Genomic DNA, 27,706 nt, shown 5'->3' on the forward strand with positions numbered 1-27,706 from the left:
GTGGGGGGGGGGGGGGTTAAGATTGTTTCAGGTAGCCTATAGCTATGCTGCCTGAAGAATAGCGCACACCCCAATAATTGAGGTTCAGAAATTTGCACATTCATTGTACCAAAATCTGTTTATATAAGATATTAAAGTCTGTTGAAGTGAAGTGCTGCCAGTGAACAAATCCATGAACAAGGAAGTGAGGTCCAAGCTGAAGACCCATCTTGAGAGGACTGTCAGATTACATTCTCAATAGAATTTTGACACAAAAAGAATGTGGTGACATGCAATAGACTAGGGCACTATTTCGCTGATTATGCATTGTCATTAGAATGAAGAGGCCAAAAAAACCGCAATTTGCTTTAATTTTTAATCAAAATAATTCAAACTGAATTGATGATTGAATTGCCAATTGCAAAATTTTTCAATTTATATGACCAAATTGCACATTGAATTGCCCATTACAACATGCCTTTTCATTTGAATAACGAGTCCAAAGAACTTCCATACTTTTTGTAACTAATTTTTAATGATTGAGAGTTCATGGAGAACAGTTTTAGGAATTCTGCTTAAGCTGAAAGTAGCATGGGTGCTTTTTGTCAGTTTGTTTGAATCTACTCACCATTCACATTTAATTCTCCATCCTTGCAGGCACTGGTACAGGAGCTGAATTTCTGTGCTTACCTGGGTTTACCTGCCTTCATGATTCCACTGAGGGGTGCACAGTGTGCCAACTTGGCACGCGTCCTGCTAAACCACTTACATACTGGACACCATTCTTCCATGGTGAACATGCAACTATTTAGTATCAAAATTATCGTTCTTTAAACCTACAGGTTAATTTAATAGGTGTACAGCACAACAGGATGTGGTGTTCAAGAAAATGATTAACGCTGAGGTGGTGTGATGCAGCCCAGCATGAAAGCTGTGTTGCTGTTACCACTACAAAGTTGATTGTTTTCTTTAACCCTGTGTCGTGAAGTGACCAGGCAAACTTCACATCCTTTATGGCATTTCTCATCAACAGTAAGGTGGCACGGTTAGCAAAACTGATAGAATTTTCAGACACTTGGATACCCTTAAAGAGGAAATGAAGTCATTTTTAAACTTGCTTTATTTCTTAATTAACGTGTTATTACTTTTTTTGGTTTTAGTAACCTTATCATGACTCGTATTGGCAACTAATTGCAATTAAGTATTATACTTATCGGCCTATTCGGTTTTTAGCCATGTTGAATGTAGTTGGTTTGGTCCACGGCAGGCGTCACTTATCCGCGCGATCTTCACGAGACTTGTGCGAGACTTTGAAATGTGAAGTGTCAGTGCTTACATTTTGAAAACTGTTTTCCAAACAAAATATTGCACAAAACGGAGTTTAAATGACAATTACTGCCTACTTTTTTCAAACTTTCCTAATTGCTATCAAAACAAACAAAACTTCTGGCTTGATTACATCAGCATTCGAAAGGGGGCACGCGCGTCTTTTGACTACCCGTGTCCGAAATCGCTCCCTACTCACTATATAGGGCACTATATGGTGGGGATGCCATTTTGTAGTGCTGTCCAAAACCTTAATGAGAATTATTTACACCCTATATAGTACACTCAAAGTATCCCAAAATGCATCACGAAAAGTAGTGTCCAATGATGGTCACTAGCCAAAGCAATATATCCCATCATGCATTGCAGTCGCACTGAAAGAAATCAAATTAAAAGTCTCAAATTTGATTTAATAAAAGGCAGTGGCAAAGAAGAAAGTATTCAGCCTTGATTTAAAAAAAACTGAAAGATGCAGGTACTTTGTATTGATTAATGTGGGAAATATGCTCAGTATAATATGGATTTATCACAAAAATACATGCATGTATTTATTATTTTGAAAACCCACCAGCCGACTGATCTAACATGTTTTAATTGTGCGACAGTAATGACGTAAATACCAGCGTGACGGACTAGTGTCCGAAAGCATTTTTTCATTTTACCAGTGAGCTCACTATATAGTTCTCTGTATAGTAATTCCCTATGTAGAGCGTAGTGAATGAGTGAGTGATTTTGGAAACAGGGAACGTTGGCAGATGTTGGTCACTGTACGTTTTACTTCCGTCCTACGATGTCTCGCACAGGTCTCAACGAATCTCGTTTACGGCTATTGATTTGACCTGTGGACTGATGTAGCATGTTTCAAACACTCATAACTTGCTATAGCAGTGACAAAATAGCTATCAAAAATGCATATTTAATAAAATGAGTAATAGAATTTTGATAAATTTGCCTTCAGTTCTCCTTTAAAATATGGTTAGCATTTATTTAATGGTGCCATGTGTGCTATTGTGGTATTTTCAGTTAACATTTGTAAAATTACAGATATAATACCCATTTGTATTGCTTTTATCCACAATGCTGTTTTTCATGGTGTTTCAGTTTTGGATCCGAGTTCCCCTGTTAGCACCTGAAGACACTCGTGAAGACCTCATTGAAAATGAGCCAAGTAAACAAATAGATGATGCTGATAATGAAGAGAGAACCTGGGGCTGGTGAGAAAATGTTATATGGTAGCATTTCAAATAGGGATGAACAGTTCAGTTGTATTGAGTAGTGACATTTTTTTAAGTTATTGATATTTAAACTGGAATTTCAGTCATTTAACACTTCTTCTTTTTTTTTTTTTTTAGCACATTTAGAGTATGTGGTGCATTAAATGTTTTGAAATATGGCTCAGTAAAGGTACTCTGTAAATAAAAATTTAAAACATAAAAAAATTAACCAGAATCATCAGTAGAATATGAAGAAATGGCAGCTTTGACATTGTCAGACATCTATGTATTGTGCTGCAGAGATATTTCCTGAAGTTAGCATGCCCCAGGACAAGACACCATCAATCTCATTATATGACTTTGTACCTCAAGGGGGGGGGGGGAATTGAGTCACTGTATTGTGCAGTCTGTGAGAAGTTGCACGTGATGTGAACACACTTCTCGAGAAGTGAAAAACTTCTGAATCGCAGTGCCAAGTAATGTTACTGTGCAGTTTGTACAAATACCAGTTAAAGTGGATTACAGACCCTGATCTTGTTTTTGGACAGTGTGTGTACACTTGAGTTTAAAAGTTACAAATCGTGTAACTCTTCAGTAGTTTTGCAGTGGCTGTGTGGAAGATCCACCAGTGCTAATTCACAAGCCAACTTTGCAAAAATATGCGTAACTAAAACGAAATTGAATTGCAGGTAAAATCAGCTTGATCTTTTGTTTTTTCACCCTTGAGACAATAATATGGACAGTGTGTCCATACAGCATATTTTTCTGGCAGAAAAGTCTCGATAGGGTGCTGAAGAGCGCTTCATCAAAAAAGGTGCTCCCATACTGTATCTTGGTTTTGTTTCTGTGACAGGAATATTTTGAAACTTGTCAGTACACTAACCACTATATTGATTGGTTGCCTGAAAAGGAGCAGCTCAAAGAGCGTTTTCTCTCGGTGACCACCTGTCACAGCGTACGTTGTGTTCTCACTGGGAACAGGTGTGTGTGTGTGTGTGGACACTGGAACTCGGAACAAAATGCGATTTAAAAACGAGTAAGGATTCAAGTTCAAAATATATTTTTGGGCCATTTACAATATTTTGGCATTTGGGTGTGCTCATTTTCATATAGTGTACTGAAAGGGTTATTTGTGTAATGTTTTTACATGGTTACCATTATAATGACTTGTATATTGAAGGGTGTAGAATAGGTTTATTTAAAGGATTAGATGGGGGGGATTGATTTCTGTAAAATGTGTGCAATGTTTTTATAGCTTGCCGAATTTTTAATAGCTAACCAGAAACTAAGTTTACCAGATGAATTTATGCATGAACAAGCAGCATGTTGGGCAAGACCATTCCCCTGTATTCATCTAGCTCAAAAACATATTTAAATATGTTCTTATCTATGATAATTCTTAAGGTCATGACAGGTATGACAACTTGCACAAGCCACCAAGATGACAAGCAAGCATGATTTATTTACATTTATTTTAAATTGAGCAATACTTGGTGACATTTAAACGTACATATAAAGCTTATATTTGTAAAGAACAGATAGAAAAATGATAAAACACATTGACAGATCAGGTTATCCAATCTCATTTAATTGAGAACACGGATTTCTTTTATGTTGTCTGTAAACTTGGGGGGGGGGGTCATGCTTACCAAACATTGATGGTCCTATCTGACAGAGTGATCACAAATTCTCCATCACATATTTTCATTTTTGGTAACCACTATCTGTGTTTAAACACTTATTTTCATAATGCAATCTACGACAAGGATCAGCAAACCAATATGGTGTCTAATTGTGCCAGAAGTAAACAGCTTGTTTTTATCTATGGCTGTGCAATACCTGAAAAACTAAAACCAAGATGAAAACGAAATAAAAATAAACTAAAGCTAGTGAATTCCTCAGAATAAAACTACTTGTGCACTTGTAAAACTAACCAATGAACCAACTGAAATAAAAAAAAAAAAAGCAAATTGAATAGAATAAAAACTAATGAAAATTTAAAAGCTATAATAACTCTGATGTGAAGATAAGACAGCAATGTTCTCTTGACCAGCCGGTCAAGAGAACATTGCTATCTTGTCTTCACATCAGCAGTTTTGTCTTTTTTTTTTTTTTTTTTTTTTTTGTATTCTTGCCCTGCTGTTAGTATTCTGGTGCCCCCATTTGTTTGAAATGTGGAGTATGAATTCGCCAGGTGGCCAAATTCTTACATATAGCACCTTCTAATTAAAACTATGCCAGACAAGGGCATACATTAAAACTCTAGGCTTGATATCATTTACTTAATTGTATGAAAATCAGATATGTAGATCTTAGAATAAGACCAGTACAAGAACCAGTATCCTCCATATGTATAAAATTTTCTACTTTAAATATTATTAACTTCATTTCCAGAGAAGTTGGGATATTTTGCAAAATGTAGTCAAAACAAAAATGTGTGCTTTGCAGGGTTCCCACGTGTCCTGGAAAACCTGAAAAGTAGTTGACCAATTTTTCAGTCATGGAAAATGAGGGGGGAAAAAATAAAATGTCCTGGAAGGTTTTGTGTTGTCTTGGAAAGTTATTTCCGCAAACCGATAACATTGCCATTTGAAAGGCCTAAGGTCATATTAATGGTTGAATGTAGTGATGGTCCATCTGAAGCTGGAAAAAATTTCCTTTTTTCACATGCTCAGGATGGAACACTGATGTGAACCAAACAAATTGACGCCTCGTCAGTCACTGATCACATGGTTTTATGCTAAACGATGCATGTCTCAAAGTGGGGCTTTGCCTGTCACGCTCCATTATACTGGTGATGTGCTTCAGAGCCTCATTTGGCCATCATGAGTCGAATGGTAGTTTATGAATGAGAGTATTTTGATTAAGCTAGTCTGTTATGTTGCGGCAGTGCTCGTGAACACAACACCAAATCATTTCACGTCAGCACATGCGGCCTGGATGCATTACAATGTGATTGCCCGAAACTCTGATTAATGTAAGTTACATTATCCTTCGAATGTAGATATTACATTACAGGCATTTAGCAGAGACTCTTATCCAGAGCCTGGGGAGGAGTTGGAGGTTAGGTTCCTTGTTCAAGGGCACTTCATTCTCTGTTGGTCTAGGGAATCAAACCAGCAACCTTTTGGTCCCAAAGCTGCTTCTTTTGGCCATTAATCACTGCTGGCCGGTAACTGCGGTAATTCTTATTAAAGGGGAACAGAGGGCAATATATAGAGTAAATATAACAAAACGCACATTAACGAACCTTATTCAAGACTTACAAAAGTTTTTTGTTCTAAGGTTGGAAAGTTATAGTGTTTTGAAAGTAGCTCGAGCAAACTATTTCCGCAGTTTGAACAGCCCGCCATGATATTAATTTTATCCAATCAGAATGCACGTTCATTTTCTCTGCGTAACACTCATGACGTATGCATGTGCCCAGTTGTGTTGGTTCATTGAGGTTGGGAATAGCACGTGTGAAATACCTGTTTCTGCCTCTTGCGATGATTTCGCAAGTCCACGGATGGCGCCTATCTCATTGCAGCAAATAAATTCTGCTGGACTCGTGAGCAGCTCCACGTTACATTTTCCGCACGAGCACCACACCGTGTCACCTGCACGCAGACGCTCTGCCCCACGCTCGCCATGCCCATGGTCAGCATCAGTCTCATCCTCGCCGTCATCCGAGCTTTCTTCTCTTATTTCATCACCAGAGTCGAGAGTACCTCTCCCAGCTATTTTAAGTTCGTTTCTTAAGACAAGGATTTTTTAAGATGTTACCTTGTTGACAGTTTCGGCGAGAATCTTCCGCCTTCTTCAAAACAGTCACCAGATGTGTCCTGGGGGAGCGACCTGACAGCAGGAGGCGTGAACTACCTGTCAAATTGGGTGGGACGTTCACGCCTCCGTAGCGTAACATCAGCTGATAAGGCATGTCACCACTCGACATCTGGTGACTGTTTTGAAGAAGGCGGAAGATTCTTGCCGAAACTGTGAACAAGGTAACATCTTAAAAAATCCTTGTCTTAAGAAACGAACTTAAAATAGCTTTAATAGTTAGACATAATGAACTTCCACTACATAGTACCTCTCCTAGGTTCAAACTGGTACCCTTCTAAGCCATAGCCTGCTTGCAGTGTGTCTTGTGGGATCTCTTCGTATGATTCGACAGAGCTGTCGCTTTCACTTGATGCGCCCAACGCCATGATTACACGCTTATCTCCTCTATTTCGGAGAGTTCCGCTAGTGCAGTGGGTAGCGCTGACGTCATGGTCTTTTAAAAATGGCGACTCTTGTGCGGTTTAGCGTATAATGTATTATATTTACAATTATCAAGATATTTCGTTGTTTTCTAGTGTATATAAATTTGATAGAATACTTAAGAATACGTTACTTTGTCACATCAGCAACTGTATATATTATATTTGGTACCCCTTTAAGCGTGTAGATTGACGTTTCTTTCCAACTTGTTTTAAATGGTTGAATAAAGTTAGCATGTGTGGTTCAGTTGCTGAAGTTGATGTACTTGCTAGCTTGTTTTGCCTGCAGAGGTTCATGATTCAACTCTAAGAGCAAAGGTTTCAAATATGTGTTGTTGAGAGAGTTTGATAATAAGAGGAAGTCAAGGTCAAAACAGTGAATGGGGGCCCAAAATAATGACCGAATACTATAGAAATAAAAAATACAAGAACAGTATAAAAACAAGGCAAGAAATAAAGAGGAAAAAAATCAGTAAGAGGAGATAGTTGTAAAAGTAGTGACATAACATCTAAAGATCATGCCTCTGTATACTGAAATGTTTCTATTACACTTGTCCTGTAACTACAGAAGTGAGTGACAATGTCAAGAAGACAGTGCAAATTCAAAGAGGACCCTCAGTTCAGGAACTGGTTAGGGGAAGTATCAGGAGATGTGCACAGGGCATATTGCAAGTTTTGCAACAAGTCTTTTGATGTTGGGCATCTCGGCACTCGAGTCATGCATGCCCATGTAAAAGTTACTTCGCAATTAAAAAGTGAGAGAAGAATAAAACCCTTCATGAGTGTGATGCCTTTAAAAGACCTAGGAGAGGAAAGTAGCTGTCCAACAAACCAAGAGCCACAAACCGCCACTGTACATAAGGAAAGTGGCAGTTATGAAAGCACAGTATTAGAAGTGAACAGTACAAGTAAACGGAGAAAAGCTCAGGAGCACAAGGCAGCTTAGCATTTATTTATTTACTTACTTACTTACTCCAAGCCAGGTTGTGCTTGAAGCAGAGATTCACTGGGTAATCAAGATGGTCATGTTGCACTCCTTCAACTCCAGCTCTGATATGTAGGTCGTTTTTGGCCAGATGTTCCCAGACAGTGAAATTGGCGAAAGAATTTTATGTGGTGCAACAAAATCGGCTTACCTTATGTTTTGGCTTGTCCATATTTCAAAAAGCAACTCGTCAAAGATATAAGAAAAGTGCAGTGCTATGTAGTGTTATTTGATAAATGCCTCAAAGTAACGCACAAATAAGGGTGAACGTAAAGGGCAGGTAGCTGTGCCTTACTTTGGTTGAGTTTACGGCTCATGCTCAAGCACAGAAGCTTTTGGAAAGAACCATGGGTTTTCAAGGGAAGCCCATCATACCTTGATTCTAAAAAGCTCTTGCAGGTCTCAGTGGCTGGCCCAATAGTCAACTGGAAGTACCTGAGGATGTTCCAAGAGGACAAGTAGACCCAGATGTACCAAAGATAAGCAATCTAGGAAGTTGTGGTTTGCATGTTGTGCATGGAAACTTTCAAACTGGAGAGAAAAAAAATGGTTGGAAGGTGGGAGATGTACTGGGCGCTCTCTGGTGGTTGTTTCATGACTCCCCAGCAAGGCGAGATGACCTCATTGAGGTAACCAAAACACAATTTCCTCTGAAGTTCTGTGTTCACCAATGGGTGGAAGACTTGGCAGTTACAGAGCGGGCAATAGAAGTGTGGCCAGCAGTGCAGGAGTACACCAGCAGCCACAAGAGACTTCGAGAAAGTAAAGTTCCATCATCTGCATCCTACGGTACAGAGAGAGTCCACTGATGACCCCATTTTTCAGGCTAAGCTCCAGGTTTTTTTCATTTGTTGCTCAACAGCTGACCCCCCCCCCTTTCTTTTTTTTTAAAAGGCATTCCAAACAGGTTCCTCTGGTGCCTTTTTTAGCAAGAAAGAATGTGTCTGCTTGCTTGCAAGAAAATCATAGAAGCCCTGTTATGTACCCAGTAGGTGAGGCACATGAGCTCCCTTGACCCTGTGATCATGGTAACAGAAACTGAAAATGCAATAGCAATGTTTGAGCTACTCCTACAGGTTCTTCTCAACACAAGATGGCTCACTGCCTCAGGGTATGACAAAGTTCTTGTACAGTATAAAGCATTCTCATTGCAAATTGGTGCAAACCATAAAAAAAAGAGAGTTCCAAGATTGTTTTTACAACTTCAGACTGGATGAATTTCTTGAAAGATTTGTCAGTGGCAGAGTATGCAGCACTATGGGACCAAACAAAATGTCTCCTCACACTGCCTCATGGACAAGCTGCAGTAAAGAGGCTACTCAGTCAACCAAGGATATGTTTGTAGAAAACCTGAAGGAGAGGACTCTGTGCCTTAAGATTGGTCCAGAATGCAATGGCTGGGCATGATGTAGATGAAGCCCTGCCAAAGGATCTCCTAAAACATTGCAAAGGAGCAAGAATGAGGTATCTGGAGGATGGTGGTGGTGGAGGGAAGACCAAATCGCTAAAGACAACATAAGAAAGGACCTCTACAATGAGAGAAAGTGTAAAAGCAAAATGGCAAAAAATAATCTGAAGGATTCAGACAATGCAGAAAGAGGCTGATGAAATGTCAATCAGGGCAGAAAAACAACAGGACTTTACATTGCTCTCAAATCAAATGCCTTTCGAAAAAGTATTGCAGACAAAAGGAAAGTGCTGGCAGCTGTAGCAAAATCTTTGGAAAACCTGCATTAGAGTCCCAAGAGACGACACTAAAATCAATGAGGAATGTTTTTATTTCCCATGGCCTAAAGGTTAGAGAAGCAGCTTTGGGACCAAAAGGTTGCTGGTTCGAATTCCCTGGATCAGCGAGAATGGCTGAAGTGCCTTTTGAGCAAGGCACCTAACCCCCAACTGTTCCCCAGGCTGCTCTGGGTATGTTGTATGTCACTCTGGACAAGAGCGTCTGCTAAATGGCACTAATGTAATGTGATGCAAAGCAATGTTACATTCATTACTTTATAGGTGCAGTATATTTTGAACTACTTAAACCTTTTATGGCCACAGACATTTGGCTGTTTAGTTCAATTTCGTCAAGTTTATGTGAGGCTTTTCTCTGATCTGATCTGATCTGATCTTCCTGATTACTTGAGTAAGGCAGGTGCCAAGTACCTCTTTTTTTTGGGGGGGGTTTAAATATTTGGCCTGATATTTTTTTTGACAGAAGAGACAGGAAAGTAAGAGCCAAAAAAAAAAAAAAAAAACCTGAGGTGAGCGTTTGCCTAAACATCATTGTAACTTGGTTATACTAATAAAGTGAAGGGCTGTACATGTGCAGGATTGTTTGCATGCTATGATCAGTTTGTCATGTTTTTTTAGATGAATTCATAGACTGCTCGTCTTTTTAAATCTGACTTCCATAGAGCGAAACATGTATGTCGCATTCCCTGTCAGTAACTGAAAATGTCCCAGAAAAGTCGTGGAAAATGATACCAAGAAAAGAGTGGGGAACCCTGATTTGTTAATTCCCGTGAACATTTATTTAACTGACAAAAGTACAAAGGAAATGTTTTCGGTAGTTTTACTGACCAACTTAAATGTACAGGGTGTTTCAGAAAATTTGATTATATTTAAAATGTAAATATCCCAGAATGATATCAAATGTTTTGAAACACCATGTATTTTGTAAATGTAAACAAAGTTAGAATTTGATGCCTTGCAACACACACAAAAAAAAAAAAACCTGGGACAGAAGCATTATTACCATTGTAATCATTACCATACCATATTACATCACTTTCCTTTTAATAACACTTTGTGTGGGATCTGAGGATACTAATTGTTGTAGTTTTGCAATTGGAATTTTTGTTCGTTCTTATCTGATGTACAAGCTTTCAGCTGCTCCACAGTCTATGGTCACTGTTGTCTGATTCTCCTCTTCATAATGCACCATACATTCTCAACAGGAGACAGTGTGTTGCAGGCATCAAATTCTAACTTCATTTATATTTACAAAATACAATTAAGTTGAGTAAAACTTCTGAATTTTTTTTCTTTGTACTTTTGTCAGTTAAATAAAGGTTCATTAACAGAGCACTTTATTACATTTTGAAAAATATTCCAACTTTTCTGTAAATGGGGTTGGTAGTTTTCCATCTTTCCTTTGATTCTCTTAGGTGGCATTCATTCAGAACTCTTTGTGACTACAACAAAAGGATTTGCCTTGGTGAGTGTCACAGGTTTAAGGTTTTAAATAACATTTTTAAAAGAAAATGCGCTTTGTATCTTATTACACCCTAATTCTATCTTGCATTTGTCCAAAGCCATTGAGATTGGCGCAGACATTCCCTCTGACACTGTGATTGACAAGTGGCTTGGGGAACCAATCAAAGCTGCCATTCTTCCCACCAGCATATTTCTGACCAATAAGAAAGGATTTCCAGTGCTCTCAAAAGCCCATCAGCGGATTATATTCCGCCTCTTCAAGGTGAGCGACATTTTGCCTGTTCTTTGTTTTTAAAATTTACCATCTTTTCATTCACCTCTTTTTTTTTTTTTTTTTGGGTCACTGTTGTAGCTTGAGTCTCAGTTTATATTTACTGGGACGAGTCGCCACAGTGAAAAGGACTTCCGCACCTATCTGCAGTACCTAGAATACCTCAATCAGAACCGGCCAGCACCCAACGCTTATGAGTTGTTTGCCAAGGGATACGAGGACTACCTGCAGTCACCATTACAGGTGTGTGTGTGTGTGTGTCTGTGTTCATGTATACACATGAACAAACAGGACTTCTCAGCCAATCAACTATAATTTTATCTTACAAATACATTTCTTTTTAGCCACTGATGGACAATTTGGAGTCACAGACATATGAGGTTTTTGAAAAAGATCCCATTAAGTATTCACAATACCAGCAGGTGAGCAGACAGCACAGTGGTTCAGTTGTTTCATTTGTATACCTTATGGTACTAATCTGGTTAATTTATACACTTCCTCAGGCAGTGTATAAATGTCTGCTAGACAGAGTTCCAGAAGAGCAAAAAGAAACCAGCATACAGTGAGTATGAAATATTTGGGATTTTATTTATTTATTTATTTATTTTTCCACCAGAAAGGTTTTTTTTTTCCATTTTATTTATTTATTTGACAACACACACACAATTCAAATTTGATGCAAAACTGTACATTTCTGATACAGCAGCCTTAGGCTTCCATTTTCAATTGAAACAAAAGTTGTGCATTAGAATGTGACAAAATGCTCTGGTTTTCATAGTCACTTACTGGTGTGAGACTGGAGGAGGTGTGGCTAGTATACTGGCTCCTGAAAAACAGCATGCTTAGAAAAATTGTGTGTAGAACTTGGTGTGTGTGTGTGTGGAGGAAGACTTGGAGGTGGAATTTCAGCTGAGTTCCAGACTCCTATTTTTTTCCGCCATGCTTTTCTGCGCACTTTCAAAAATTTGACCACAAACAAACCAACTGAAAAGGAGCAATCACTAGCATGCAGTTTTTCCTCTGTTCAAGTTCACAGTTCACGCTCCTTGAATGTGTTGCAACTCCACCAGCTACACCACTCTCCGGTTTCTCTCTCAGGTTACAGTGGTTACTGATGGCGCAAAGAAGCACACACAAGTAGAGGAAGCAGCCTTTGTCACATACCGGTATACTGCTGGTCTGGGGAATCGTACTGGCGACTGTTTGGTCTGAAAGCTGCTTCTGTACCCTTTAGGCCAGCATTTCTCAACCTTTTTTCAGTCACGGCACCCTTCAGAAGTATGCAAATTCTCAAGGCACCCCCATATAAAATATATGCAGTCACGCTGAACATACGCTGACCCCGGCAGTGACATTGTGACATGGGAAAGGGGGCAGTGAGACAAATTTTGATGATGCATGAGGTGGCGATGATCTGCATTAGTGTAACTATCGTTTTTTGGAATTTTAATTCATTTTATTTATTTCAGTGTTTTAGAATATATAATTTTTTTTGATGGCACCCCTAACGCCAGACGGCACCCCGGTTGAGAGAGGCTGCTTTAGGCTATGGCTGCCCTGCTATGTGTAGACTGACGGTAATAAAACAAAGGTGATGATCATCATGCATTACCTCCCAGTTCAGCCGCTGTTTGCTGATGCTTGACCACACTGCTCTGCCACATACCCTCACCGTCCGACTCAGGCTGGGGAGCCATCTGGCTTTAAGCTGATTGTCTCCACAAAACGCTTTGGCGGGAGAGGTAATTGGCCACTACCGTCTGTGGACCATCTTGAACTTAAATTGCTGAAGTGACAGATACTATCAAGTGATCTGTGTGTTGGCATCCTTCACACAGTGGAGCTGCTGGAAAAGGGTGTGACCGGAACAGTAAAGGGGTGCCCCAGTAGGTAGTACTGGAGATAGCCAGGAGTGATGCTTGGGTAGACCCAAAACCTGCAGTTTGGGCAGGTTCGTGTAAGCTTACTGTAAAATATCATGGGTTGTAGTAACTTGGGTCAAATACTGACAAAGAAGCATTCCAACTAAGTTATAATTAACTTACAGAAACATTGTATGCTCCTGTAGCCTATAGTGGCTTGTGCAAAAACAGGTACTAAATCAGAAAACATTATCTCTTACTCTGTTATATGGATGCTATTGCTATATAGGCTGAAGTTGGCAGTTTGCGGCTCAGGTGGCTGAGGAACACGTTTTTGCATGTTGGACGATATGGATTAGTTCTTATAATTGTGTGTGTGTGTGTGTGATGTACTTGCTCTCACTTGCCAAGAGTTCCTGGCTGATGTACAGTGCCCAAGCCTTCTGTCTGATGTGTGTGTCTGCAGAACAAAAGGGAGAGAAAAGTCAGGAGAATGCAACAGCAGGCCCCCACACAAAACACTTGGCAAAAAAGCCCACTCACATGGCTCCATCCAATGGACTGGATCTGGCATTCCTTTTTTATCCCCCCGGCATATAATGTTTTTTTTCTGGGGATATAGCTATCGCTCTGTCCGTGTGTCTGTCCATCTGTAAACATATTTTAGTTTCTGGAGCATAACTCCAAACTATTAGGAATTTTTTTTCATGAAACTTGACAGTTCTGTTGAGTTGTGCCTTTTGGGATTTCTGTGGATTTTTTTTTTTCTCCCAATATTTCCATGGCAAACAATTCGACTTAGGAAAATTTGGAGTGCGGTTTCATGTGGGGGCTGAGGAGATGTGTCCTCTCCTGTTGACTCTTGTTAGTGAGGTCAGTGTGCTGGTGAAGTCTGAAAAATTGGGTACAAATCTCTGAGTGAGCCAGACCCAGGAACTGCTTCACTCCCTTTTTGGTCTTGGGCCTCAGGCAGGCTGTAATCATGGCTCTTTGGGGACATACATGCCCATGGCCCCAATGGAAGTGCAAGTACTGTACTTATCTAATTGCACACTTTAGGTTTGCTGTAAATCCCGACTGTCTCAAGGATCTCATGACAGGCCTCATATGTTGTAAATGCTGCTGCTTGTTATTACTATAAATGACCTCTAAATAAGCAATTCCATATGCATTGTGTGGACAGAGCATTTTGTCCATAAGACGTTGAAACATTGCGAGAGTTTGGAAAACCAAGCACAACAGAAGGATGATGAGAAATTGGTTGGAAAAGGCTGCATTCCCTCTTCAGGATATATTGGAGTCAAGGGAATCTTGGTTAAATCCAGTGTCAAATAAAAGCAAGCAGCTCCTTACTGATTGAGCAGTTGCGTGGCATTGGGTATATGTCTGTCAGATTTAGAGACCACTTGGGCATTTCTAAAAGCTACACAAAAAAACAGACCAACCTGTCGGCCTTAAGTACCAAGACCACGGGGATGCTTGAATCACTGTGGAACTTCTTGATTATTCCCATGTTCAGCATAGCCTTAAAGCATATACGCAGAGCCATGGCCTCACTTTCGTTTATAAATGCCTTGAGACCTCAAGAATGGCACAAGAATAGTTTTAAACATTAACAATAAATCTAATATAGTAATTTTTACGATTAAAGTGATTTTATATAAGTAGCGGTCTGAGTGAATGACCTTGACATCCGTAACGTCACAGCAGGAAGTCTATCGGCCTCGTCGCCATTTCCGCTATGCTAAAACACAGAGCTGACTGCAACTCTGATCCTCCATTTTCGAGCTAATTTATCACCATGCCACGTAGATGTGTTTTTGGCAGCAACACAACAGAAGGTGGATTTACATTGCATTCATGGACCAAGAATGTTCAAACTGCAAAGATTTGGACATGTTTTGGAAGAAATTCACGGACACATTGGGCGGCTACGAAGTGATCTCTCCTCTACTCTGCACATTTTACTGAGGACTTGTACGAGACTCCTGATCTGTTGAGGAACGTTGGCTATAAGCCCGTATTGAAAGAGGGTGCAGTCCCAACAATTAAAGGAAAATAAAACAAGAAAAGGAAAGGGTTTTTTTGTTTGTTTGTTTGTTTTTTTTAAAGCGAGTTCAGTTGCACCAGTCCTCCTGGAGCATGACCTGAGGGTTGTTGGTAAAACCCGGGACGGAATGGGAAGGGACATATCGCTCGGGGAGTGACCTCCCTGCAGTTGTTGCTAAAACTGGTGATGTCCCGGGTTTTAGTAATTGCCTGAGCTGAGCAGTAATGGAGGAATACACAGTATGGAGAGAATGAGTGGAGCAGCAGTCTTATTTCTAAACTGGATATTACTGCCATCTCGCCCTTACGTGGAAGAAGCGAATGAATGGAGAACTGAACGGAGAACTGAAAGTCAGATTGTTTGTTTCAAAACAATCGCCCACAAGATCGGCCTTCAAGAAGCGAGAACACAGACGGGTAAGCGCCAACTCTCATTTGGATTTAAAAAAAAAAAAAACACGTTGTTTACCTGCATTTAGATTAATACATGTAACTTGTATTGTGTGTTTAAGTTACCGATATAAGATTTATTTAATTTGCTTCAGAATGTGATTGTCTCAGTTCATCTGATTATTTAATTAGCCTTTTACGTTTTATGCGTACATGTACAACCCCGATTCCAAAAAAGTTGGGACAAAGTACAAATTGTAAATAAAAACAGAATGCAATGATGTGGAAGTTTCAAAATTCCATATTTTATTCAGAATAGAACATAGATGACATTTATCAAATGTTTAAATTGAGAAAATGTATCATTTAAAGAGAAAAATTAGGTGATTTTTAAATTTCATGACAACACATCTCAAAAAAGTTGGGACAAGGCCATGTTTACCACTGTGAGACATCCCCTTTTCTCTTTACAACAGTCTGTAAATGTCTGGGGACTCAGGAGACAAGTTGCTCAAGTTTAGGGATAGGAATGTTAACCCATTCTTGTCTAATGTAGGATTCTAGTTGCTCAACTGTCTTGGGTCTTTTTTGTCGTATCTTCCGTTTTATGATGCGCCAAATGTTTTCTATGGGTGAAAGATCTGGACTGCAGGCTGGCCAGTTCAGTACCCGGACCCTTCTTCTACGCAGTCATGATGCTGTAATTGATGCAGTATGTGGTTTGGCATTGTCATGTTGGAAAATGCAAGGTCTTCCCTGACAGGGACGTCATCTGGATGGGAGCATATGTTGCTCTAGAACCTGGATATACCTTTCAGCATTGATGGTGTCTTTCCAGATGTGTAAGCTGCCCATGCCACACTCACTAATGCAACCCCATACCATCAGAGATGCAGGCTTCTGAACTGAGTGCTGACAACAACTTGGGTCGTCCTTCTCCTCTTTAGTCCGAATGACATGGCGTCCCTGATTTCCATAAAGAACTTCTAATTTTGATTCGTCTGACCACAGAACAGTTTTCCACTTTGCCACAGTCCATTTTAAATGAGCCTTGGCCCAGAGAAGATGTCTGCGCTTCTGGATCATGTTTAGATATGGCTTCTTCTTTGAACTATAGAGTTTTAGCTGGCAACGGCGGATGGCACGGTGAATTGTGTTCACAGATAATGTTCTCTGGAAATATTCCTGAGCCCATTTTGTGATTTCCAATACAGAAGCATGCCTGTATGTGATGCAGTGCCGTCTAAGGGCCCGAAGATCACGGGCACCCAGTATGATTTTCCAGCCTTGACCCTTACACACAGAGATTCTTCCAGATTCTCTGAATCTTTTGATGATATTATGCACTGTAGATATGTTCAAACTCTTTGCAATTTTACACTTTCTAACTCCTTTCTGATATTGCTTCTCTATTTGTCAGCGCAGAATTAGGGGGATTGGTGATCCTTTTCACATCTTTACTTCTGAGAGCCGCTGCCACTCCAAGATGCTCTTTTTATACCCAGTCATGTTAATGACCTATTGCCAATTGACCTAATGAGTTGCAGTTTGGTCCTCCAGCTGTTCCTTTTTTGTACCTTTAACTTTTCCAGCCTCTTATTGCCCCTATCCCAACTTTTTTGAGATGTGTTGCTGTCATGAAATTTCAAATGAACCAATATTTGGCATGAAATTTCAAAATGTCTCACTTTCGACATTTGATATGTTGTCTGTTCTATTGTGAATACAGTATCAGTTTTTGAGATGTAAATTATTGCATTCCGTTTTTATTTACAATTTGTACTTTGTCCCAACTTTTTTGGAATCGGGGTTGTATGTTGTACAAGTTATAACACCTATCCTGTTTTAATGAGAGTCAACCCACAATCACTAAAGTCAAATCAGTCTTAGTTAAGCAGGTTGGTAACGGTACTTCTTACTTTCACCATAAATTTTTATTTATGACTTTGGTCTATAGCTGTTTTTACAGCTATAGACCAAAGTCATAAATAAAATAATTGGCCTTAAAACCGATTACCGCAGTGACGTCATGGATTCTGGCATGGCTAGCTCAGCAGGGCAGCTCAAATGCCAACTTTGTGGTCGATTTAAACTCTCTTTATTCCCGTTTATGCAGCATAGAAGAGTCAAGGATGGAGATACTATCCACTCAGAAATTTATTTAAAAATAAAGGTTCTGCGTATCTGCTTTAAGTTCCTCCTGTCTCAATTTTATAAATTTTGGGTTTTTTGTTTTTTTATTTTTCAAATCCACACACACAATATTGTACACTACCGTTCAAAAGTTTGGGGTCACTTTGAAATTTCCTTATTTTTGAAAGAAAAGCACTGTTCTTTTCAATGAAGATCACTTTAAACTAATCAGAAATACACTCTATACATTGCTAATGTGGTAAATGACTATTCTAGCTGCAAATGTCTGGTTTTTGGTGCAATATCTACATAGGTGTATAGAGGCCCATTTCCAGCAACTATCACTCCAGTGTTCTAATGGTACAATGTGTTTTGCTCATTGCCTCAGAAGGCTAATGGATGATTAGAAAACCCTTGTACAATCATGTTGGCACAGCTGAAAACAGTTTAGCTCTTTAGAGAAGCTATAAAACTGACCTTCCTTTGAGCAGATTGAGCCCATGTTTACATTAGACCGTATCAGCGGATCATCAGATTAATGTTTTTAAAACGATTAGTGTGCACACAGCAACACCAATACACGATTTGCGTGCACACAGCAATACCAATACACGGATGCGCTCGGCTCCGCAGGCATCCTGCGCTCCAAATCACTCCGCCCTGAACAGCGAGTGCCCTCTGGAATTCGGGACTGAGCCGCTGTGTGTGTGATCCCAGCGCACATCACTTACCACTTGCAAGTGGAAGGATGGCAAGCCTAAAGACAATCATAACTACACAATGGGCAGTATTTGCATCAGTATTTGCAGTATTTTCATACTTTTATACTCTTTAATGAAAGGTGATACAAGGCGGAAGTCCGCGCCGTTTTTCAGCAGTCGCGTCACATGACCAACGCCAGCGAATCAGGAAGGTGGATGTCACAGTGACGTTGTCCAATGAGACGCCAGCTAGAGCTCAGCACAGCGTATCCGCGTATTCTGAATGTTTACACAGCACCGGAGCTGACACGATCTGGATTGAATACGTGGACGCTGGCGGATTCCCGTTTCCCAGCGTTTCCAGGCGGTTTAATGTAAACGGACAGTGCATCCGCGAAGAAAACGAGACAGATACGGTCTAATGTAAACGTAGCCTGAGTTTCTGGAGCATCACATTTGTGGGGTCGATTAAATGCTCAAAATGGCCAGAAAAATGTCTTGACTATATTTTCTATTAATTTTACAACTTATGGTGGTAAATAAAAGTGTGACTTTTCATGGAAAACACAAAATTGTCTGGGTGACCCCAAACTTTTGAACTGTAGTGTGTTTATCAGAAGTTTACATACAGTGGCATCATCTTGGATATGAATGTCATTGCAATATTTGGGCTTTCAATGATTTCTCTGAACTGTTCTTTTTCTGTGGCAGAATGATTGTACAGCGTATCTCTCAACCAGCCCATCCATTTATGGATGGAAAACACTCCTCAAAATCAATAATAATTTGTTCTGTTTGCGAAGGGTACGTGACACGTGCCTTGGTCAGTCAGGATCTCTTTTGGGATCCCGATTGGGGAGATAACTCGGTGTCTCCACAACACTATGTGTCTGTTGCTTAGTCACACCCCACTGCCATATAGTGGTTTAAAAAATAAATCAAGAGGCTCATATACAATATGCCATATTACAAAATACCTCTGGTTTTTTTAGTTTGCCACAAACATTGGTTTATGAATACGGTTTCAACTTGACTCCATTTCATTTGTAGATATAAGTAATGGGTAAAACAATATTTACTCCATAGATATTTTTATCAGATTTGTTTTTGTTTTTCTCAAATTCTGTTTCTCTTAATGAGTGAGCTCTGAAATTCAGACTCTGACTTCAAAGAAAAGTCATTAAATAATGAACCTCATTTGGGGAAAAAAAAATCTTTCAGGTAATTTTCTAAAATACAAATTGCTTTTGGCTTCATATTGGCTTGAAATATATCATTTTATAGCCTTTGGGTTAAATTTCTTGAGTTTAAATTGCGAGGATGATGAGTTATTTTAGTTGATCATGCACAGATAATGAACAGCACACTGAGCAAGAATATGCTATTTTTGTGGTTTTACTCTCTTCCTAGGGTGCTGATGGTCCTGGGTGCTGGACGCGGCCCTCTAGTGAATGCCTCGCTACGTGCCGCCAAGCAGGCAGACAGAAAGCTGCGTGTATATGCTGTTGAAAAGAACCCCAATGCTGTTGTCACGTATGTACACTTGACATTTGTTTTATTTATAGGCATATGATTTTTTTTTTTTTTTTTTTTGCTAAAGGTAATGTTGCAAAGAAAGCAGTAAAGTTGTGTGTGGGGTTTTTTTTGTTGTTGTTTTTTTGTTTAATTTTGTTCTCTGCAGACTGGAGAACTGGAAGTTTGAAGAATGGGGAGATCAAGTGACTGTTATATCATGTGACATGCGAGAATGGACAGCTCCAGAGAAAGCTGACATCATTGTCAGTGAGCTTTTAGGCTCTTTTGGTGACAATGAGCTTTCACCTGAGTGCCTTGATGGAGCACAGCACTTTCTCAAAGGTTTGTTGTGACTGTTTCACAGTTGGACACAGTGCACAACCATAGCATTTGACTTAAAGATTAGGATACAAATCTGTCCATTTCTGAATACCCATCTACTTATTTATTTACCCACCCAATCAAATTTCTGACTCTGATGCTCTTTGTTTATAGCATAATTGCTGACCATAGAAGCTAGTGCTATTGTCAAAAGTATCTTTCTAAGAAACATCAGTGAGGGTTTTTTTTTTTTTTTGGAACGGATACTAGGATGTGCAAAAACAATTTTGTACAAATTTGTTTATAATTGTTTCCCCTGCTGGCTTGTGTGTGGGTTTTTATTTACAGGTAGTCGTCGACTTACGACTGTGTTTGGTTACGACTGACCAGTCGTAAACCGATCTGGTCGTAAGTCGGCCTATGTTAAATGAACGCAAGTATATTGTGCTGTGTAATGATATTGTAATCATCTTCAAGTCTTATTTTATCAACATTTTCTTATTTCATTACCTTGGCTCATTATTTGGTTTAAGTCAAACACTGCATACTCGGGGTGAAAGTAACTTTTATTTCTTGCATTATTTTGAGCCATAGTGCGCGTGCACAGCGAGCGCCGAAAAATACACCTAATTATTTATTATTGTCTACTTATCAAGCATTCACTAGGACTACTTATCACTCAGTAGTACTAGTATAGTACTTTTTTATCACGCTATCACTCTTTCATCCACCTGTATCCGTTTTTGATTATAAATAAATTGCAAACACATCATTTCAACAACACAATCGTTTTAATTACTTTTTTTTTTAGCTCAACAGTTGAAAACTTAACTTTTCATTTTGGACATTGGACACAGAACAGTGTAACAAAACAGAAAAGTGAAAGTTACTTTGATTACCAGCTGCGCACGTTATAGCACAAGATCTGGTTAAGCCGTATGCGCGCTGTAGCTCGCTCGTTGTTTGTCCAGCGAAATACTGCACACAATAGAAGAGGCTGGATGCAGTGTTGCTAGATTGGGTGTTTTTAAGTGCATTTTGGCAGGTTTTGAATATATTTTGGGCTGGAAACCGTCAGCAGTGTCTGGCAACACTGGCTGGCTGCTGCCGGGAGCTGGGGCGGAAACTGTCGTATGCTCAGCTGGGAAACACTTGCCAGTCATAACCAGACGGTCGTAAAGTCGATCAGTCGTAAGTCGCATAGGTCTTAAGTCGACGACTACCTGTATTTAGTTTATTTATTTTATATATATAATGTGTATGTTAGTTCTTAACAAGAAAAATTAGTTTCAAAAATGACAGGCTTTCCTTAACTGAATTTTGTTTACACATTACTCAATCACAAGTAATGTTTTAGCTTTGTAAAATCTTATCCCCAGTGGAGCAAATGGAGAAAGCTGCAATTACAGGTTCCATTCCATTTCCATGAAGGACACCATGCCTAGATCTAATTTGCTGCCAATTACTGTTTTGCAGAAGATGGAGTGAGTATTCCCTGCTCTTACACGTCATTTTTGGCACCCCTGTCATCGTCAAAGCTGTATAATGAAGTGCGAAGCTGTCGGGAGCGGGATAAGGACCCTGAGTGTCATTTTGAGACCCCATATGTAGTGAGGCTCCACAACTTCCACCAGCTTGCTGACCCCAAACCCTGCTTTACCTTTGTACACCCAACCACGGGTAAGGGGCCCAGATGTGGAGGTACAGCTCCTGGCAAAAATGGTGGATTTACCAGAATTAGGATGTTCACCCAGTCTTTTTTACATTGGAGCAAATAAACAATTCTCAGACATGATGACAATTTTTGTTTAATAGCTGAATATTCTGGTTTTGTGAATCTTGCCTCAAACAAATTAATCCTTTTATTTTATTTTTTCCAGGATGTAGAAGTTTTGCCCTCTACGTCTTGGCAAAAAATATGAAATCATGTGGAGTCACTAAAGGCTGAGGCTAAGGACACCACCGCTGTTTCCCTAAAATAAATATCTTGCTTGCAGGCACCGCCGCTGTTTCCCTAAAATAATGTTCTTACTTGCGGGTACCGGGCACACTTTCTCCTCAAAAAAATGGTTAATTAGGAAACTACAGCTCGTTGTAAAATATGTTGGTATATAGCGCATAGATTAAAAAAAATTATTACAGTACATATTACATATATAGAACATCTGCAGGACACCAATACGTGTCAAGTTGTGCTGTGGCACTAAATTTCTGCATACATGTGTTTATGTATTTTATTCAAGTATGACTGTCTATTTGTGTATGCACATTCATGTAAATGAAAAGTCCTTCCATGTCCATACTTGAAGAGAGCCATAATTTTAACACGTATATATTTATTCATATACTGATCTTGCATTAATATCAATAAAAAATGGGCCAAGGGCCCTGTATGTTACCGGCCTTAGTGTACATCAACTAAGTAAAGGTCATCAAAGGTGTTTGCACTCAGAGCGCACGTAGGAGTATGTAAACTTGGCATCGTACAGTGGCTGTCCAGGCCTGATGTTCTTATTAGCTTTTTCAACGGTTCTGGAATTCTTCACAGTAAAAAGGTGACCATTTTGTTTTGCACCACATACTAAAAACCCCTTTGAAGTGCTCCCAACTTTCAAATGGTGTGTCGAGCGTCTCTGACACACACACACACACACACACACACACACCAATCTTCAACAGTTCAAATGCCTGCCAGATTTGACCGGAAGAAAGAGATTGTTGTTTTGTTCTTTCTGATTGGTTGAGAGTAGCGGTGTCCATGATTGGAATTTCCTGCGTTTGGGAAACAGCAGCAGTGGACCTAGACACTAAAGGTCACTAAATGTTGAGGAAAAAATGATGGAATCGCTGATGTTTTAAAGAGCAGGGAGTGTTATGAAAGCGAATTTGCATTTGCAGAACAAATATCAGTACAGGTAGTCGTCGACTTATGACTGCGTTTGGTTACGACTGACCAGTCGTAAATCGATCTGGTCGTAGGTCGGCCTATATTAAATGAACGTAAGTATATTGTGATGTGTAATGATATTGTAATCATAAAGTCTTATTTTATCAACATTTTCTTATTTCATTACCTTGGCTCATTATTTGGTTTAAGTCAGACACTGCATACTACACCGTGTACAGTACAATTCATTTAATATGTGCAGAACAAAAAATACGAAATACAGGTGTGAAAAATAGAAAACATTTTAGTTTGAAACATGCCAAAATACAAATGTAAAACATAGCAAAATACAAAACAGTGACCACTGGCATCACTGGTGCTTGGCTGTGGGTCGTCTACGTCATCATCAGCTGTTGCAGCGCTCGGGCTGGCGGGAGGATTTGCTCGTTTCATAAACCAGGAGCTGGGGCGGAAACTGTCGTACGCTCAGCTGGGAAACACTTGCCAGTCATAACCAGATGGTCGTAAAGTCGATCGGTAGTAAGTTGCATAGGTCGTAAGTCGACGACTACCTGTACAAGTCTAAAAATGCAAATTAGTCTGCAGTTAAGAGTGCTTATACAGACCTTATTGAGCTTGGTTATTACAGACTTGGTTAATTGAAAGGAAACATGGACCCAACAAGAGTTGTCACTTGAAACAATGGGAAGGATCTTTCAAAAAGGAAATCCAATACGGACTGTGGCAAAAGATGTTAGGTGTTCAGATGTGTCCTAAACTTGTGAGTATAAATAAAATGGGAGGTTTATAAAAGCAAAATATATGGGTAGACCAAGGAAGATGTCAAAGCATCGGGATAGAAAACTCATCGCGCTAAGTTTTAAATGCCTTAAATAGAAAATGAGCGGACATAGGAATCCTAGGACAAAACAAAAATGGGTGGACATGGTGCTGTCACCCAGTTCTGTGAACTTTTGTGACAGAACTGTAAGATTGGCTGAATGAAATGGGATTTACATATAGAAAAGCCAAACAAAAACCAGCACTAAGACAAAGAGAAGCATTTATTAAGTGTGGATGATTGGATGAAAGTAATCTTCAGTGAGTACTGTGCATTGGCCAAGGAGATGATGCTAGAACTTTTTGTCTGGTGCCATTCTATTAAAACACAAAAATGACTGCCTGAAGAAAACAATTACATTTTCCCACTCATTTAGAATTGCATGACTAGTAAAGGATCAGGAGAGATGGCAATCATTACCTCAACGGTCAAGGCACAGAAGTGCATTGAAATTTTGGATACTTTTCTGATTCCATCAGTAGAAAATGGGTTTAGTGGTGAAGTCATTTTTCAGGATGATAATGCATCTTGCCACGGAGCAAAGTGTTAAAGCTTTTCTTCAGGAAAGATGTATCAACTCTGTGTCATGAGTCTCAATCTGATGGAAAATTTATAGTGGAAATCTTAAATGGTCCATGACAAGGTTCCATCCTGCAAAGCTGATCTGTCAACTGCTAAATGAGAGAGTGAGAACTACATTGATGAATATTTTCTTTAGTAAAGTTAATGCCTTAAAGAATTCAGGTAGTCATAAAAGCATGAGGATGAGCAATAAAGTACTAATTGCGGTGGTGGTGATTTTTAAAAATTATTTATTCATTCGTGATTCCATAATCGTTTCCCCAACATTGAGTTTTTGGTGGGGGGGTTTTTTCCCCCATATTTTTTTTTTTTTAATTCAACTTCAAATGGGAAAAATATGCCATTAATTAAAATAAGTTAATTTGAGATGTTTTACAAATGTAAGATGCTGAAGGTTTTTTTTTTTTTAAATATCACATCTGTGATTTGTTTATTTGCTACAAAGTGTAAAAAAAAAAAAAGCTGGGTGAACACGTCTTGTAAGTGTGGGGTTTCTTTTGCCAGGGCTTGTATGCCTTGTACAAAAGAGAGAGGCTCATCACCATTGTTTAGTCTTGAAGTCTCCTAACAGCCACCTTTTTCTCTTAGATATGAACAACAACAGATACCAGTGTCTGCATTTCAAAGTGTCCTGTAACTCTGTGCTTCATGGTTTTGCTGGATATTTTGAAACCACGCTGTACAAAGATGTTATGCTTAGTAAGTATCACTTTTTAGTTGCAAATATACTTCATTTTCACCATCCATGTGATTTCACACAACTGCTATGTGAGCTGTATTGTTCAGACTTGCTTACATATATGTATATCTGGAGAATTAAATGCAGCATTCATTAGATGGCATGTCTGAGCCAAAACATCCTGTCCAAGTTGAATTGTAAAGTTTAGCAATTTCATGCACAATGATATTTCATGCAGCACTGATGAGCTCCGTTACTCTTTAAACTGATGTGTTTCAAATAATAAACTCTCACTATACATTCAAAATCTAATGGCCCTTTTCCGCTGTATGGTACCAACTTGACACGCTTTGCTTTTGGCATCAGCAGTTTTTCTCCTTCAGCTGGTTGTCATAGTGACACGGCATAACACTGCAGTGATGTTATCTTCAATGCAACACACACCTTTTATTCTTATTATTATTATTATTGTGTTAATACACAATAATAATAATAATACTCATGCACATGTTTGTGTGCATGTGAAATGGTATGTCAAACTGAAGTTGCCATAATTCATGTTTCTAACACATTTTGTTAAGCCATGGCCTAATGGTTAGAGAAGCAGCTCAGGGACCACAAGGTCACTGGTTTGATTCTCTGGATCAGCAGGAATGGCTGAAGCTTGAGCAAGGCACCTAACCCCCAGTTGCTCCCCAGGCTGCTCTGGATAAGAGCTTCTGCTAAATGCCTGTAATGTAATGTTAAACAAAAAAGGCATAAAGATGTGTCCAAATTGTCAGGGTGTAATGGTAACTGCATAAAAAGTGCAATCAATTTACAAGCGGCAAAAAAAGCCACGGTGTAAAGGCACAGGGCTTTCACTCCGAGAACCTGGGTTCACATCCCCTTTTGGAATATATTATTTGGGGAAAGTTTTGCTGCATGTGACTCATTTTAAAATTCGTCAGCCTGTATTAATATTTTGCCTAACCCAATGTGTACGTGCACTCTGCTTTTGATCTCTGTACTTATGCATATTAAAGTAAGCAATGGAAGGCTTGCCTTCATAAGAAACCATTCGAAACCCTAATGTTTAATAAGAGAGACGGAATTCTGCTTCAGTCCAAGTAATACCATGATTGAGTTATTACAAAACCTCTGTCAACAAAGTGACATATTTTTTTCCTTCTTTTTTTCTTTTTTAACCAACAGAGTGTTAGGCTACAGGGTGGATTGGCTAATTTTAAACGAGTTACCTATAGCAAAACTTGGCCTAACTTAGCCAGAGATGCCAACATACACGATTTGGATGTAGCAGCTACAGATTTGAAGCATAATTGCAGTGCTACGTGTATACCTGAAAATAAGATGTTTTTCAACCGGTTTTGCCCGTACATCGATCAAATCAACGTTTTCACCGTTCGGACTGTTCCACGTGCCATTGTTTACACTGATTCAGATCATTCTGGAAATTTTCATATCCTTATGTTGGATGCACTGTGATTGGATGACCTGATTCATGCTCTCGGTCCATCAACAGCGTGTGTTAAATGCAGTGCTCAGAAATGCGCAGTAGTGATGCATAGTCTTCTTCCTGGAAGCAAACTGTGGCTGTGTCCGAAATCACTCGCTCATTCCCACGTTTAATAAATACAAAGTACTTTGTGTCTGTTGCATCTTTCAGTTCTTTTAAATCACGGCTGAATACTTTCTTCTTTGCCACTGCCTTTTATTAAATCAAATTCGAGGCTTTTGATTAATTCTTCGCTTTGCACTTTTATTCTTGTATTTTATGTCCTATTTTAGCTTATTTTCTATTCTCTTTTTTAATTGTACTTGCACACATGCAAACTCCTCACCTTTCGGCGAAATTCGCCGTTTTGGTCCCAAAATAGGTCACTTGTGTGAATCGTGTAGATCCGAAGAGTTTTTTTGGGGGGGGGGTAGGCAGGCTACAACGCTGAAATGTTTGGCAACAATACTTACAAGGTTACAGCCAGTCAAGATAAACAGTTACTAACACACTTCTTTTCCACTGGAGTTCTGATCAGCTGGTGCACAACCCACTGCTGGTTGCCAGTCCTCGCTTACGAATATTCCACAGATTCAAACCGCAAAGTCACCTTTTTATAGAGAGATCTGGCAACCTCATCTCGCGACTGAATCTGAATACCAATGGAACAGTTTCCAGCGTGCTCGGGGGTGAATAACCATGGGCGGATCTACCGGGGTGGCATATGCCACTCTAAAAGAAAGCCTTGCCACCCCTGCTGCTACCCCAGTTGGCAGCGACGAATTCAAAGAAAAATTACGGCCAATTTGACATTTACGTGCGCGAATTTCCAATGTCTGACTGCGGGGAATGCAGCACGAGATAACGCCAGAGATTGGTTGTTTTGGAAAATTGAGAGGCGCGAAGCGAGGGAGCCAGGAGTCGCGAGGAAAGGAGACACGGGAGGAAAGGGGTAAAAGCTGATTAACTATCTATCAAAAAATGAAATTATAATGAATGAACAGTGCTAGTATAGTTGCGATGCT

At 39.5% G+C, this 27,706-nt stretch overlaps 1 protein-coding gene across 2 annotated transcripts in view; it reads left to right on the plus strand.

Moving 5' to 3' along the window:
- Positions 1-27,706, plus strand: part of prmt5 (protein arginine methyltransferase 5) — a 54,602-nt gene that overhangs the window by 20,021 nt on the left and 6,875 nt on the right. The window contains exons 4-14 of one of the 2 annotated variants that reach the window (XM_060921865.1): positions 637-771; positions 2,407-2,519; positions 10,907-10,956; positions 11,054-11,217; positions 11,308-11,469; positions 11,571-11,648; positions 11,730-11,788; positions 19,772-19,894; positions 20,043-20,218; positions 21,674-21,877; positions 25,096-25,206. In XM_060921865.1, the coding sequence (XP_060777848.1) occupies positions 637-771; positions 2,407-2,519; positions 10,907-10,956; positions 11,054-11,217; positions 11,308-11,469; positions 11,571-11,648; positions 11,730-11,788; positions 19,772-19,894; positions 20,043-20,218; positions 21,674-21,877; positions 25,096-25,206 (1,375 nt within the window). The remainder of the gene's footprint in view (positions 1-636; positions 772-2,406; positions 2,520-10,906; positions 10,957-11,053; positions 11,218-11,307; positions 11,470-11,570; positions 11,649-11,729; positions 11,789-19,771; positions 19,895-20,042; positions 20,219-21,673; positions 21,878-25,095; positions 25,207-27,706) is intronic. The other variant, XM_060921875.1, reaches the window with a different exon arrangement.

The sequence above is a fragment of the Neoarius graeffei genome, chromosome 1 (assembly GCF_027579695.1).
Source record: "Neoarius graeffei isolate fNeoGra1 chromosome 1, fNeoGra1.pri, whole genome shotgun sequence".
NCBI lineage: Eukaryota > Metazoa > Chordata > Actinopteri > Siluriformes > Ariidae > Neoarius > Neoarius graeffei.